We start from the raw sequence: 16,394 nt of genomic DNA on the forward strand, positions 1-16,394 counted from the left end.
TGAAAGTATCGGCATTGTTATCGGGGATAGCGGCCGTGTGTTTACGTGGGGTCCTACCGATACCAGAATTTGCACCAATAATGGACGCCAACAATCAGCCCTGTTTATTCATTTTAAACGCCTCCAGAATCCGCTGAACCTGCCTGCTGTGTTCACACCTGTGCAGAACAGGGCTGGATGCTGATTGGCTGTTACCATGTGGCGCACCTGTGTCAGGAAGCACCTGCATTTATCCTCGTTTTTTCCTTTAATTTGTCACCCAGTGTTTACAGCAGAGTGGGGAAAAAAAAATCCTCCACCCTCCCCCATCCGGCTTCACCTGCTCCTCCTACAGGCTAGCCGGGCTAAGCTGTCGCTGTAGTCCGGAGCCGAAGCCCTGCTGGGTCGAAGCCCCGCTCGGAACCTGCCGCTGGATGAACCTCCACCCGGAAAAGAGGAGAAACCGCCTATATGGACGCTTCTTCTCCGCCTGTGACGGCGCCGCGGCCAGCTAGTGAGCAGCCCGCAGCTAGCTGCAGCTAGCGGCTCCGCTGGCTAACCATCCCGGCTAGCTCGAGGATTTAACTCGGCTTTTCTCGCCTTCTTTAAGCCCGTTTCCGTGTCATGCTATCGGCTGCTTAACCGAGTCAGGTTTGTAGGCTCATTTTGGGACCTCGCGGGGTAAAGCTCGCCTTCTTAGTCGATCTAGGTCAGCTCGTCCGGCCGGTGATGGTTATGTGGGTCATCGGGGGGGTTAACTGGTTAGCCAGAACAGCTGGTTAGCTGCGGACGCCTGGACGCGTTTTTATTTTATTGGTGGTTTTAGAAGAAAAATAAGAGTGAATATCGATGCGTGTGCTTGAGTGGGTGCTGTGGTCTCTGTGCAGCCGAGCTGGGTGATGGAGCAGCGGGTGGATTATTTTATATTTCTGTTTTTGGACGCTGACTCGTTAGTTAGCCGGGGGATGCTAGCTGCTCCACTAACCAGGTGAGAGCAGCCAGATACAAACAAAGGTGGCTCGGCTCGGCTGTGTCGGAGGTCCGTTCCGCCGCGGGCCTGGATTTAGCCCGGATTTAACTAGCACACTTCGGCCTGTGAACGTGTTTAAATGTGTTTCAAGCCACAGCGCGTTGACGTGTGTCTGCCTCCTTCACAGGCTGGGCATGCTGAGCGGGGAGCTGCGGGTCCTCCGAGCCTAGCAGCAGCAGGCAGCGGCAGATAACGCGACCGTGTCCGGGTGGTGCTCCGGGAGGAGGATGGCATTTCACGGCGCAGGCCGGCAGACCGTGTGTGGAGACCTATTTCCGGGCTCTGAGCTGGGCCACAAGTATTTCTGCGTGAGCTCCTCCTGCGGAGCCCCCTCCACGGGCCTCAGCGCCACACCGTGCCTCACCGGACCCACCGCCCCGGCAGGGACCCCTCGTCACCCCACAGCCCTCGGAGGAAGCACCGGCGGCGGCGCGGCGGTGCCTCAGCCCTACAGCAACCCAGCCAGCGAGGTGCCGAGCCCCGCAGAGATGGAGCCAGACCGGCCCATCGGTTATGGCGCATTTGGAGTTGTTTGGTAAGAAAACGCTGTGATCGTAATCATGCCTCACATTCCTGCTGTCAGAAAGCTCCCTCTGCTCCGACTTCCATCTTGTTTGTGCAGACTTGAAACTTAATTTTCAGGCTCAGCTCCATCTTTGTTTACATGCGCTCAAACTGTCACCACACAAGATGGCATCACCTCATCTCCATCTGGGTTCATCTGATCTGATCATTTCTGGTTTAGCTGGTTTGAGTGGTTTTAGACCTTTGATGCTCTGCACAGCTGCAGCGTGAGGCCTTGCCTCCCAACTGTAACCTGACCAAGCTGTCCTCAGGGTTGTGTGTTTTGGATAAAGCCTGAACCCGTGTGATTGGTTGTCAGTGGGCCGATAAGTCAACAGGTCGTGTAGAACGTGTTAGAAAATGGTGAAAAATATGTGTGTGTTTACTGTTATGTAAGCCGGGCTGGATTCACGACCGGAATGTTGGCAGGTAAACATCATGGCTGCTTCCCAGCTGGTATAGGAGGTGGAGTTTGGAGAGTAAAACTGTTTGTCTGTGAGAACTGCACATCATTACTGTAAACCAAACCACAGCCGCCTGAGGCTCCACCGCAAACTACAACAGCATCATCTTCGCTGCTGGGAGAAGGAGGGGGGGTCTGTGACAGGCTGCTAATTCAGAAATGTTCTCTTAAATGCAGTTTACAGCCTCCTGGCATCTTTCTTCAGGCAGAAATGAGAGTGAAACACTCGCTTCACTGTCCTGCAGTGATGGCGTGGTGCAGAGGCTCAGTAAAACAAGATTTATTAAAAGGTTAAAGGTCAAAGGAGCTGATGCCGCTCTTCTTTGTCTTGTCTTCCACACTCTGTTCAGTTTACTTTAATAATCACATTGGAGATTTAAAGACCTCATACAGGGATTCATTTTAATATAACTCACCAATCAGAGCTCCCCCTCACTGTTTTTTTTTTTTTTTTTAAATAAATGTCTCTGTTTTCCACGGTGAAGCCGTGTGCAGATGAGCAGCTTGTTTCCCTCGTCTTTAGATTAGCGCCGTCCACCTCACCAGAGACGCTGCAGCCCAAAGAGGGGCCAGCACATTTACTGTGAAGCTTTAATTATGTTTCCTGTGTACGTTTATGAGTCGTGTTGGTTAAACAGTCATAGTAAAAATGTTTGGCCCTGATCTTCTGGTACCGTGGGCGTGCACGTCCCTGCATGTGGTTTGGCATCAGCATATAAGGAATACACTGCTAATTTGCAGTTGCATCCATATGAACATGCCCTCTGCTTCACAGTGAGGCTGATGTAGGTGTGTGACGTGAGCCCCACACTTTGGTAACTGCACCTGTCCTCCAGCAGCACCGTCTCATCTCTTGGATGCAGCGTTTTCAGTCTTTCAGCCCAAACTTAAAGGATTAGCCCGCCATTATTAAAACATGGCCTGAGGCCTGCTTTGTGTCATGCACTAGAGTTGCTCAGGCCGTTAGCTGCACTGAACCTGTGACTCACTGTAACTTTATTCACTTTGAGCAGCAGTTAGCTGTTGTGTGTCTGCAGACTGAACGACCCTAAACTGTGTCGTCAGACTGTCTTCTAGCTGTGACAGGAAGCGTGCGCCTCGTTTCCTCACAGGTCGGTGACCGATCCTCGGGACGGCCGGAAGGTGGCTTTGAAGAAGATGCCCAACGTCTTCCAGAACCTGGTCTCCTGCAAGAGGGTCTTCAGAGAGCTGCGGATGCTGTGCTTCTTCAAACACGACAATGTAACGACCTGCGGGCGCTTTTATTTTGAAGAGGGCCTTATTTGGATGTAGACGCTGAGCTGATGCCGGTTTTTCTCTCTCCATGCAGGTTCTGTCAGCTCTGGACATTCTGCAGCCTCCGCAGATCGACTGCTTCGAGGAGATGTATCCTTCTGTCCCAGTTTCTCCTCATTAGTTCTCCCTCACGTCCTCCTTTAACTCGCTTAATTTAGCCGCCGGTGTCCGGTCTAAATCCAGCTCCTCGCAGATGTGAAGTACGAGGCTGCTGATGAATATTTAATGTGCATCATTTCTAAAAAATGTTATATCGGCACTTTTCGCTGAGCGGCCCCGGCGCTCCCCCGCCTCGGAGGCCGGTGCTGGGCGATGCGTCGTGCTCGTGTAGGCGGAGGTCAGTCCGTGTGTGAGCGTGTGCATTTTATTTTATTTTTTTTCCTTGACTGCTAACCGCCCCGCAGCTACGTGATAACAGAGCTGATGCAGAGCGACCTCCACAAAGTGATCGTGTCTCCTCAGCCGCTCACCACCGACCACATCAAGGTCTTCCTCTACCAGATCCTCCGAGGTGAGCCGGCTCTTTCGCGTCCCACCGCCGCACAGGCCGAGCGACATAATCGTGTTCAGTACGAGATTTAAATACATCGCCGGCTTCAAACGCACACGTCCATCTCTCTCCTGAAGAGGCAACGCTGCCGATCATCATCCGCCTCCGAATGCCTCGGCCTATATTTAAACAGTCGTTCAGTCTCGCTGCCTCGGTTTCTGTTTATATGTTTACTTTTCTGTGATGGTCTCATAAGCCGCAGACCTGCAGCGAACAGTGTGTCCTACTGCAGGCTTTATTAGTGGCTTTAGAGGAAGTCCATTTTTCTCTTTAAATCTCAGATTAGTAATGAAATTTAAAACTTCACTGGAGGAAGTATCCGTAAGTTTCCCGCTGTAGTTCTGGGAGTTAGTTGTTCTCGTCACCTCGCCGGGCGGGTCGGTGGCGTGTGATGTCTCGAGATGGAAGCAGAATAGCAGAAATGGAGGAGAGTGAAAGAAGTCATCACAGTGATGCTGGTGGTTTAAACCAGCAGTCCCCAACCCCCGGGCCATGGACCAGTACCGGTCCGTGAGAGTTGAGGCCCGGGTGTTAAATTTATGGTTTTCAAGGTTTTATCGTTCACTCGGTTTCCCCGGTCTTTCCCTGTGTGTTATGAATAAATCTTCTTTTTTTTGGTGCCGGTACTGGTTTGATTTTGTTGTCTGCGACACCTTAAAGGCCGGTCTGTGAAAATATTGTTGGACATAAACCGGACCGTGGCGCAAAAAAGGGTGGGGACCGCTGATTTAAACGTTGTCGTCGCTCACCAGGAGGACGACTTTAACTCTTTCCTCCATAAAGGTGACGACCTCGGCGCATATCGATACAGATGTTTAGAAGCGGTGCAGAATCGAGGTTCAGCAGGTAAAGGCTTAAAACTCTGACCTCCTCTGTTTCCTGTCCAGGTTTGAAGTACCTGCACTCCGCTGGGATCCTGCACAGAGACATCAAACCCGGAAACCTGCTGGTCAACAGCAACTGCCTGCTCAAGGTAACGCCACACTCACCTGTATCAGAGGCCGCGAAGCCTGGTTACCGGGGTTATGAAGGCGGTTCGCTTGTTACCAAGTACATTGCCATGGTAACTTGTGCTGCTCTGCGTTACGGTCGAGATGCAAAATCAACACCTGCAAAACCACCACGGTCAGTGCAGGCGGCTAAAACGTTGGAACGGTTTTCTGATGATCCAGGGGGTGGAGCCTATCACAGCTGTTTAAGGGCGGGGGGGTCACAGATCCCCAGTCTGTGGCAGGCGTGGTGCAGAGACACGCACGGCTCCCGTTCATAAAATCACCAGTTAAAGCTGAAACTGGAGAGACTGCAGTGGAAAAGGGGCGGGGTTTAGTGACTGAACGAGGGCGTCTGTTTGAGCTTTTTAAGGGCAAAAATGAGAAGCGGCGCGCTTTATTTAAAACACGATCGTTGTGGCAATAATTAACGCATAGAACAGATACTTTTCCGACCTGTACCAGGTGATGTTTGTTAGGCACAATGAGACGTCACAGCTCAGAGACGGCGATGATCTCACAGCGGCGTTTGTAGCTCTACACCAAGCACACGCAGGAGGAGCCGATAAGTCTGAGGAAACGACTCGTTGGAAAGTTTACTCAGATTTTAGTGGCGTTGAAACGTCTTTGCTGCGTTTGGGCCTGACGCCGCACTGTGGGAGGGACAAAAGTTGCCGCCTTTCCAAAACACGAGGAAGCCAATCGGCTGCTTGCTCGAGTGACTCGGATAGAGCTGTTGACGTTTTTCCATTTTGCTCAGATTTGTGACTTCGGCCTGGCGCGCGTGGAGGAGCCCGACCCGTCACGTCACATGACGCAGGAGGTGGTGACTCAGTACTACAGGGCGCCGGAGGTGCTGATGGGCTGCCGGCACTACAGCTCGGCCATCGACGTGTGGTCGGTGGGCTGCATCTTCGCCGAGCTGCTGGGGCGACGCATCCTCTTCCAGGCTCAGAGTCCCATTCAGCAGGTGAGACGCCGGGCGCCACGGCAACCGGCAACACATTCATTTAAAAACAAAAAAACCTGCAGAGCGACAGAGCTGCTGATAACAGGTTCAATCAGTGAGTGCAGTCAGGTGACAGGGTTAGCTCCTCCTCCTGTTAGTTCAGAGGTGTGGCTAAGATGATGTTCAGGTATGTATGCGTAACTTTGACCTTTGAACTTTTGATGCACATCCACCTCTCAGCTTTAATTTCAGTTTATATGAACATGTTAAAATGTTTCACCTGTGGACTCGGCTCAGGTAGAATCAGTGTTTGAGTCGTGCCGTGGAAAGTCGGATTAAAGATGGCGGCACGGCTGTTCCAGCTCTGAGGATCCTTCCACAAATCCAAAGGAAACCTTTGTTTGGTCTTCTGTGATGTGAAGCGGTCTGTCTCTGTGTCGCAGCTGGACCTGATCACCGACCTGCTGGGAACGCCACCTCTGTCGGCCCTGGCAGCGGCCTGCGAGGGCGCCCGGGCCCACATCCTGAGGGGGCCGCACAAACCGGTACGTGACTGCATGGTGTGCTCGTAAGCTGAGCGGCAGCACGCCACTCTCTGCTCTGGAAGAAGGCCGCGTTGCTTTCTTTTATTACCCACGTGTGTTCACAGCAGCCGCCCACTCGGTCACCCCGCAGCTCCCGCTAACGCGTGGTGGTTGTGTAACGCTTTGCAGACGCATTACACATCCAAAATGTCTGCCAGGTAATGAGGTGGGTTTACTGGGAAATGTGGGACAGAGTGAGGTTAAAACCAGTGAACAGCTAAAAATGATGGAAGATCAGATCTGACCTAAAGTTCTGCTGCGTTACAGCTGCACAGACTCACATTAGCACAAACAATCAGAATTCATGTTTTTGTGTCGATAAAAGTCTGAAACTTTTGCACCACAGACGATCACAAACACTTTAACCTGAAATCTTAAAGTTTTAATTCTTTTTTTCAACACTTTTGAGTTTTAAAAACATTGAATGTAACTCTGCTGCATTCATTCTTTGAGCCTGTGTTGATCGTCTCAGCGTCTCTGGTGCTGACTTGTTGTTCGTGCTGTTTCTGGTCCTCAGCCGTCGCTGTCGGTGCTCTACATGCTGTCTGACGGAGCGACCCACGAGGCCGTGCACCTCCTCTGCCGGATGCTGGTCTTTGATCCGGTGAGTTGATGCTGAGCTGATGTCCGGCTCCTCCGGCGCTCTGTCGTTTTCTCTGACCTTCAGCTTGTTCTGTTTAATGTTTGCTGTTGTGACCCAAACGTGGACACCTCGGTCTGAATTAACGCTGCAGCTGTTTTACTCTAACGAACAGCTTTAAGTCGCGTCGCCTGTAACGGGGAGGTCTGCTCGGCTTTCGTTCCCGCTCGGTGCCCTCGCCGCTTCTTTCAGGGTGTAAGTTTGGTGAGCGGCATACACCATTGGCTACGACTCTAGATGTTAGAAGAAGGAAGAGGAGTCGGCGACCCTGGCAGGAAGCTCGGAAGAGAGCGAGCATGATGGCGGTAAATCTCTGGGTTTTTAGTTATTGGCGAGTGATTTGGCGAGCGGGTCTTGTGGACTTGTAAGTAACACCAGCTGACTTGATGGGTCTTCAGGGTTTTTCCTTGTCACAGTTTGGCCTTCAGGAGAGCCACGTACTGTTGCTGTTACCAGATATCATATTTAGTGCTGAGGAAATTAAACCGATTTTTTTTAAAAAGAAGAAGAAAAGCTGTTTTCTGGATGCAGGAAAAACCCTGGAATCACTGCAGCTGAGGTTTAGCTGTAACACCTGAGGCGACTCACAGTGACGTCAGCACAGAAAACTGTGTTTGAACTGTCGTTGAATTAGGAAAAGAATTGTTTCTGTCCCACTGATAAGTATCCATTGTGATGTAACTCACTACTGCAGCCAGAAGGTGGAACTCTGGGCGGTGCAGCCCAGATGTTTCCACAGCTGTGCTTTTGTCACAGTGACGCAGTGTGGGTGTTTTCCTCTCTCTCTCACCACCGTGGATTTAAAAACCAAACAGATGCTTGAAGTGCAGATTTTCATATTTCATTCGAGGAACTGGACTGATTTTTGTTAGCGTTTCGTCTCAGAGTGGATTTAATGCAGCTCGTCTGACATTTTAAATCTTCTGCTCACACTGAGACCTTAACTCTGTGTCCAGGTTACGCCTTGTGTCTGTGGATATTTGTGCTGTATGAAAAGCAGCACGTGTACGGCCTTTCCATGAAAGTGGTGACACGATCGAGCACAACTGTTGATCCACTGCCAAACTCCTGCTTGGGGAAAGGTTTAGAAATCTCATGAATGTTCAGGTGTCACTCGTTAGCTGAGCGCTGGTTTTAGTCCAGCAGGACAGATGTTCACGTGACACACCTGGCTTCATTGGTTTTGACCTGAATGTGTGTGACTGGTAGTTTGGTAGTTTTCTTGAGGGTGTTCCACAGGGCTCAGTACTTGGTCCTCTCATGTTGTACTCCTCTACACTCATCAGCGCCCTGTGTTGACAAAGCATCAAATTAAAATTGTTTGTTTTTGACAATTCAAACTCTGCTGATTAAACTCTTTAATAAACTGTGAGACTAAATGCACTCACATGCTTTTAAAACCCAGGAGACGTCTTCCTAACTAATGTGTATATGGGTGTGTTACATGGACCAGTAAGGGGTCAATGTTGTTATTGTAGTTATGCAGTTATATTTTTTTAAATGTGTTGCTGTCCTTAAATCAGTGGCTCAAACCATCCTAAAAATGAAATGGCACTTCAAGAAACTTTAAACATCACAAATTAGAGAAAGCTCAAACCTGAGACGAGGCGCCGGGAGCCCCGATGAGGAAGATGAGCAGGAAGCGGCGACACAGCGCTGTCGCATTCAGACTTCGCCCTGAAACTAAATACTAAAAGCATGGGAGCCCCATGCTCCGCCCTCTCTGGCTTCATATGCATGCAGGTGAGCCTCTGCAGCCAATCAGCACTCAAAGTGAACCTGTGAAGGACCAATCAGAGAAAAGTTTCAGCTCAGTGAGGTTTGCTGCTGCTTGGTCATGTGACTGCAGGTGAAGGTCTCACCTGAATCCGTCAGCTGGAGAATTATTCACTGTTCCTCTGCTCTTCTCTTCAGGCGAAGAGGATTTCGGGCAGCGACGCCCTCTCCCACCCTTACCTGGACGAAGGGCGTCTTCGTTACCACACCTGCATGTGTCAGTGCTGCTACTCCGTCCCCAGCGGGCGAGTTTACACCCGGGACTTTGAGCCGGTCGCCGAGCGTCCGTTCAGCCACAGCTACGAGAACAGCCTGCTGTCAGTGTGGCAGGGAAAAGGTACGCGGGCGGCACCGTGATGCTTTCCTTTGGCGGCAGTCTGAGCATGAACGCGCGACTCGCTCTGGGTCACGTATAGAGCAGGGCGATATGGCCAAAAATATTTATCACGATATATATTTGAAAATTTGCGATAACGATATAATTGATGTGAGACAAAATACAACTCCACAACTTTACAAAAGTTACAAAAAACCCATCCATTTATTTTCACTTAAACAAGCAGCTGTTTTTTATGTGCATTAAAGCTATATAAACATTTAACAGTGCAAATGCAAATTCCTTGCTGAACGTTTAACCAAAAGGCATTTCCAGTAGAAATGGGCTGACATATCCTGAGCATAACCATGTATAATATCCACTGAAGTTAAAAAGAGGTGCTTTGCAACATTAAACTGCAGTGTGCCAAATAAAAAAGTCAAATACGTATTTTTCGGACCATAAGGTGCACGGGATTATAAGACACATTAAGCAAAACAAAGCAGTCAGATAAATCAAACTTTATTCAACTCATTCTTCTTGCTTCCTCCACTTCTGTACCATTGATTCATTAATGCTGTATTCTATCACAGCTGCTCTATTCCCAGGTTGTTGCAGTATATTAATGACTAACCTCATATTGTGGATGGATGATCTCAGTTGTTCTCCTGACTGAAGTTTGGTCCGTTTACAGCATCCTGCTATGCGATTGCATTTGTCTCTAACCATCAGGAACCTTCACGTTAACTTTTATCGAGTGGAAAAAAGTTAGCGTTCATCCTCCAGCTTCACTGTTTATGTTATGCTAACATAGCTGTGTCGCTAACAATCACGTAGCACATCATTATATACCAGCTAGCCCAACTTCAGTAACCCTACAAACGTCACTGCTGTTTAGTTTTCCGTCTTCTTTATGTTGGAAGTGATAGCAGAGCTGTACGTTTGAATTTTTTCAGAAATCTCTCAGTCAGAACATGCTATATCATGCTTAGGTAACTAGCGAAACTAGCGAGCTAACTTCCGCTAACGTCCTGCTAACTTCTAACTCCGTTAAATGTAATAAATCCTGTTTTCATGGATGCCTGGATCTTAAACTTCATAGTTACACCTGGTAAAGCAGCAACGCTGATCATTTTATTACAGATGAAAGAATTTAGACAGTTTTTAACTCTCAGTGATGCTGCAGTGTTCGTTTGACTTTGGGACCTGATGCAGACGGAGTTTAGGACCCAGATTACTCCCAGATTTACAACCACCTTAGTCCGACAAATACAGCAATAACGACGGCCCGCTTGCATGTTCTACAAAAAAAAAAGTGCTTTGTTGTGTATCTGACGGACAAACACCAAACCAGTTCCACATCACTGAAGTTGCAGCATTTTTACAAACCAGTTCTGGTTCATCCGTTTCACTCAATGATCCGCTTTCTCCCTTCACATTCTCTGTTTCCGCCATGCTTTTTCGGCCATGTGCACACGAAAACAAAGGCACTGCGCATGCGCGTTTTACCAATATTCCATTTTCTTATCGCTGCCTAACATTGTACCGGTATTACCGTGAACGGTATATTATGGCCCAGCCCTAGTCACGTAATGTTTGTTACAGGTTTTTACTTTAATTTTCCCAGCAGCAGGTGATTGATGTCGCACAGTCAAACAAGACAAACATCCTCTTTACCTTTCATAATAAAAGCCCTACAAACAAACAGTAACTGTGAGAGAGCAGTAGCCTTCACTGTGAAAGGTGGAGTGTGGAGGTCTAAAACTGGTGAAATCATCATCGAGATGATTTGAAACTCTTGAAATTATTTGTTTTTCTATAATACCGTATTTAATTTAGATATTTTATTATTCTTTGTGGTGTGTGTGGTATACTGTGGGGTTTTTTTGTTTTTTTTATATATAACGATTTTTGCAGTTTGTCCTCCATAACTGGAACCGTAGCATGAAAACGAAGAGCAGCTGTAAGCTTGCTTTGTGATGTTTGCGACTGATTGCGGCTGATGATCCCGTTTCTGTCCTCAGAGTTGATCCATCGCTTCATCACGGAGCACCAGCAGGGCAAACGGGTGCCGCTGTGCATCAATCCTCAGAGTGCTGCCTTCAAGACCTTCATCAGGTGAGGAGGATGAGGAGGGCAGGACTTCAGGATGGGTTGAGGAAAACAAGGCGACATTAAAATCACTGCGTTTGTGCTGAAACTGATAACATAGACTCAGTGCAAAACTACAAGATAAGCCTGATCTGGCTCTGTTTGTGGTCTCTTCCTGTTTAAAAGGAGTTCTTTATTCCTACTGTCACCGAGTGCAGCTCATAGAGGCGTCTTCTTCATTCAACTTTTAAGTCTTTAAGTCTTAAACACTTCAAGTCTTCAAGCAACTTAAAGAAGTCCAGACGCTTTTCTTTCCAAGCTCCTTAGACTTCTTCCTTAATCCCTGTTTATACACCTCTGCATTTAATTATTAATCTCTCCTCCACACCACGTCTGAGCCTGATTCTACTGGAGGTTTCTTCCTGTTAAAAGGGAGTTTTTTTGTTCCCACTGTTGCCAAGTGTTTGCTCGTAGGGGGCCGTCTGATTGTTGGGGTTACAATATAAACCGCCTTGAGGAGGCTGCTGTTGTGGTTTGGTGCTGTATACATTAAATTGAATAAGGTGACCTCAGTATTGCCTCTAATAGGAAAATGAGCGTCTGTCTCTTTAAGGAGGACTGTGATGTTGCCCCACCTGGTGAACACTCACCGTCTCTGCCTCCGTCTTTGTTTCCACAGGTCCACTGCGTGGCACTCCTCTAAGGTGTCCAGGAAGGAGGAGAGATGAACGGCGCTCCTCTGCATCTCGAGGAGTGACGGCAGTTTGAGAGGGGATTTCATTGGCTGTGGCATCTGAAAGCACTGAAGAGTTTGGGTCATCTTTTCTTCTTCTCCTTTTTTTTTTTTTTTTTTTTTTTTTTTTCCCCCTTCACCTGGAGGAGAACGTCTCACCCGCCCACATCAGGACCTCGTGAAAAACCTGAAATATTTCCTCCCCCATGATTCGACCCAAACTTCTGACGCTCGGCGTTTTTCGGTGCTGAACTTAAAAAAAAAAAACAAACAAACAAAAAAAAACCAAATTTAAAAAAAGAAAAGAAAAAAAAAGCTGCTGACGTGAGACACAAGAAGTGAACTGGATTTGGATTTTCATGTGTTCGTAGAGACTTTAAAGATTTTAACTGTTTGGTAGATTCGATGCTTAGTTGATGTTTGAAGTCATTCCAGCCCTGTGCAATACGGATTCATTCGAAAAGGCGATAAACACGGTGGGGGGCGGGGCTGCCTACGATGTAATGGGTTGGTCGGTATGACGTCATCGCCCACCAAACATCGCCAAGGTCTTTGTTTCCTTTCTTTATAAATACCACATCACTCACTGTGTTTTCACCTCGCGGCGTCTTCATGGCGTCCGCGTGGTGATGATAATGCAATTTCACAGATGTAGCAGGTTTTAACCAACAGGTGTTTCTGCACACACGGTTACCTTTGCCCCCCCACCCCTCCCCAGCGAGCTGTTTGGTCCGTGTGTTTGACCACCCTTCACCCTCGTCCAGCAGGAGAGTTTAATCAGGAATTCATCGTCCTCAGATTCATTTCTCCAGGCTGTGTGGTGGCAGACTCTTATTTTGAAAAGGACGACAGGAAATTGTGACTGCTTTTAGTCGTCTGATGCGGTGTTCTGATCAGAAAGAGGCCATATCTGCAGATATTTGGCAGCTTCTCCCCTAATGTGGACTTTTCCCTCCCGTCTCAGCGTGTGTTCTGACACTTCCCCGCTCGCCTCCTCCGCCCTCGCTAACAGGAAGAGGAAGTGACGGCGGTGACGTTTTCTTTTAATTTATTGAGTGTTTGACAGGGGTGTGTCTCCACCGTGGCAGGTTACCTCAATCCCTGGAAAAATAAAAGCCTCTATAAAAAGAATAAACTGGAGGGGAAATGAAACCACTTTTCCCATCATTCCTCCAGATTCAGTGACTTTTACCTCGTGCTCGCTCTGAGTTGGTGTGGACGGGACGTTGTGGGTGAAATGCTGCTGGGTTTTTTTTTTTGTTTGTTTTGTTGTTTTGTTGGGTTTTTTTTTCCAATGTGTCAGGCGGAGGCTCAGGTGTCCTCGTAGATGAACTGTGTGAAACCACAAAAGGAGGCGGCGGTGTTACCCCGGTGTGCTAACGGGACGGCAGCGGTGCGTTTCCTCCACCACCCAGGAGCCTAAAGGTCCCAGGAACCGTCCTTCAGCCCTGTAATCGGGTTCCCACGTCTAAATCTGAGAGAACTCACAGTTCCTTTACTAAACTCTAGAAGCTCAGATTTGTTTTTCCTGAGTGTGATCTGAAGTGTTTGTCAGGATGAAAATGAGTCTTTCCAGCTTCCCTCTTTAGTTTTTTCTTTCTAACACTCGTTTTCAGCCGCAGGAAGTGCTGCGCTAAATGGTACTTGTGCATGGTGTAAAACGCGCTGCAGAAGTGCCTTAAACCTGCATTCTTCCTAATGGCCAGCAGGGGGCGACTCCTAGCTGCAGAAAGGGTTAGTTGTAGAGAAGCGCGTCGCTCTGCGAACATTTTCCTGATGAGTTTGTGGTCTCAGCCGGCTTCTCGTCTGAATAAAACATGAAGGAGATTCGTAGTTTATGGTCGTCACGGTGATCTGAGGCTCAGCGGGATGTGCCGTTTTCAGTCAGATCGTCCCCGCCTAAAAGCACGAGTGAAAAACGGGACTTCACTAACCAAACGGCGTCTGCAGCAGCAACATCCATCTTTTAAATGCAGTCTGTGTGCTCGTCGTCTCCTTGTGGCCAAAATGAGAATTACAAAAACAACCAGTGGGAGGATTCGGAGCTGGAATCTTCAGGAAGTGGCTGAAGGGAGTTTCTGGGCTTTGTTTGGACTCCTGTGGAGGAAACGCAGATAAATGACCCGAGTACCTCAAAAGGTTCTTGGTCCTGCGGTGGGAACAAGACCGAAAATATTCATGAGGATTTTCAGAGTAAAAGCTCCCGATTTATCTTGTACCGCTCCATCCTGATGTGTCGGCCGCAGACAGGAAGCGGAGTCGTATGTTTGTAGCTTCAAAACCATTAAAAACGTTGAAGCGTCGACGATCAGCGGTGCCTGATGCTCACGGCTCTCCTGATGTGTGATTGGTCGCAAGCCTGCAGGCCTTCAGTCTGTGAGGGGCACGCTGGTGGTTTTGGTAACGCGCTCGGTAAAAAAAATGATAAACTGAAGGTTTCACCTTGAAAATAAGCAGACGCCGCTTTAGCTGCTGTTTCACATGCGAAAGGCGCCTGTTTAAAACCGAAGCATACGGCTCAGATTTTACTGTGTGTGAAATCCAGCAGATTAATAATCCTGATGTTCTCAGTAGTTAATTAATAATTTCAGTTTCTCATTTTGTTGTAAAGAAAAAGGAAAAATCCCATCAAGAAGCAGCAGGTTGACGTCTGAGGAGATCACACCTGTGGCTGAGCAGACGTGTAATCCATCAGCCTGGTTCTGATTGGAGATTGGCAGCCCCTCCCCCACCCATTTAGTGCCGTGTGACTGCAAAGAAGCTTTTTAGGATCTCAGGATCTCTGAGGGTCGACGAAGCAGCCGAAGTTTGTTTGTTTTTGGTCTGTTCACGAACCTCGCGATGTGAGGACTCGGGGGAACCCACAGCTCGCGGTGCCTCGCGTCCTGGGTTCGGTGGGATCGGCACCGGGCGTCCTCGCCGCTCCTGCGCTCTCCTGGTTTCTTTAAACTTTCTTGGAACCCCTGAAACCTCAGCTCGCGTCGCCGTGGAAACGCGGAGGGCGACTTGTATATCTGCATGTGTATATTTATTACCCCGCGGAGAGCATTTGGGTCTGAATGCTGTGCAATGGTTGAGTTTGTCGAAGATGACGAAAACCTTTTGTGGTCGTTTTATTTAATTCACCTTTAGGAAGTGATTTTATTAGCAGGCTTTTATTTTGTTTTTGTTTGTTGTGATCTAATTAGATTTTTTGGGGTTTTTCTTTTTTTTTTAATGCGAGTCCGGAGAGGAGAACGTTTAGGTAACTGTTCCCTTAAAAAAAAAAAAAAAACACAAAACCCACCTGCACATGTGCAGCTCTGTCTGACTTTAGTCACATGACCGAAACGCTGCTGCTGGTTGGTTTGTCCTGCAGAAGAATTCTGTGTGAAGACCTTTGACCTTTGACCTTAACCTCAAAGGCGTTTCCTTCCACCTCACGCCCAACTTGTTTTCCTCAGCACAGGCTCGGGTGCAGAGAGGCGGGCTCGGCTGTGTGAGGACATTATTCATCATGAAGCTTCTTTTTTGGCCTCCTTATAAATTACGAGCACGAACAGATTAGTGGCACCGAAGCGTCGTCAGGAGGTCGTGTGATTGGTTCGTTTGTATGTTAGCGTTGAGTGTTACTTCAGCGTGCGCCGCAGACGTCTGCAGGTTATTACAGTAAACTCAATAATAACTGTGGAAAACGGCCGTTTAGGAAACTTAAAGAAAACTCAAGGAAACAATTTTGTGTTCTTAAAAAAAAAAGTTTATTTTTGGCGGTGTGATCGTGAGGCTCGTCAGGAAAACCTGTCACTCGTCCAGAGACTCAGACACTTTTGTTTGTATTGACCAATCAGGTCCGAGCAGCCTCTGGTTGCTTGCAGGTAAACAAAGCGGTATGATGTAAATATCATACAGCACGTTTCCTGCTGCAGATTGGGTCAAAAATCATATTTCTGTGAGTTTCTGTTAAAGGTCGATGATGATCTTCTCCTTCATGAATGGGTCGTTTCTCCAGCCTGCAGATGTTCAGCAGATGTTCGCAGCGACTAAAAGTGCAACTCTGACTTCAGAGAGACGCGTGGTCACTCGGGCGTTTTCCCTCCGGACTCGTCTCTTTCCTCGTTTCTGTCGTCGTGGTCGTAGAGGTCCTTCCAGCTTAGGCGACCCGTGTTTGGTCTTTCCCTCCCTGCACTGTTCTCAGATCAGCCGTCGGGTGAAGCGGAGCGAGGCGGCTGCTCTGCTGTAGAGATTAGACTCGTTTTTCTTCTATGAAAAGAAACTTGATGTGTTGATTATTCTAAATATGATGTTTTAAAAAGATGTTTTTGTCTTTGTTTTAGCAAAGTTTTTTTTTTTTTTGACTTGTGTTCCCAACAAATACTTGAATTTCTTAAAAAAATGTTTAGAGTTAAAGTAGTGAATGACAGATACATAAATAAATGGACACTGGATAAAACTCTG

At 48.0% G+C, this 16,394-nt stretch overlaps 1 protein-coding gene across 3 annotated transcripts; it reads left to right on the forward strand.

Moving 5' to 3' along the window:
* The first annotated feature begins 137 nt into the window (after positions 1-137).
* Positions 138-16,394, forward strand: nlk1 (nemo-like kinase, type 1). Of its 3 annotated transcripts, none has more exons than XM_063472531.1 (12): positions 138-630; positions 1,137-1,544; positions 3,149-3,278; positions 3,367-3,422; positions 3,737-3,843; positions 4,770-4,855; positions 5,632-5,841; positions 6,264-6,365; positions 6,922-7,008; positions 8,959-9,157; positions 11,161-11,254; positions 11,907-16,394. In XM_063472531.1, exons 2-12 carry the CDS (start codon positions 1,237-1,239, stop codon positions 11,953-11,955), a joined length of 1,428 nt encoding a protein of 475 aa, XP_063328601.1. In that variant the 5' UTR covers positions 138-630; positions 1,137-1,236; the 3' UTR covers positions 11,956-16,394. The 3 variants fall into 3 exon arrangements, with proteins under 3 accessions (XP_063328601.1, XP_063328602.1, XP_063328603.1); XM_063472532.1 differs by having other exon boundaries at positions 138-493; XM_063472533.1 differs by lacking the exon at positions 138-630 and adding an exon at positions 673-967.

The sequence above is a fragment of the Pelmatolapia mariae genome, linkage group LG4, assembly GCF_036321145.2.
Source record: "Pelmatolapia mariae isolate MD_Pm_ZW linkage group LG4, Pm_UMD_F_2, whole genome shotgun sequence".
NCBI lineage: Eukaryota > Metazoa > Chordata > Actinopteri > Cichliformes > Cichlidae > Pelmatolapia > Pelmatolapia mariae.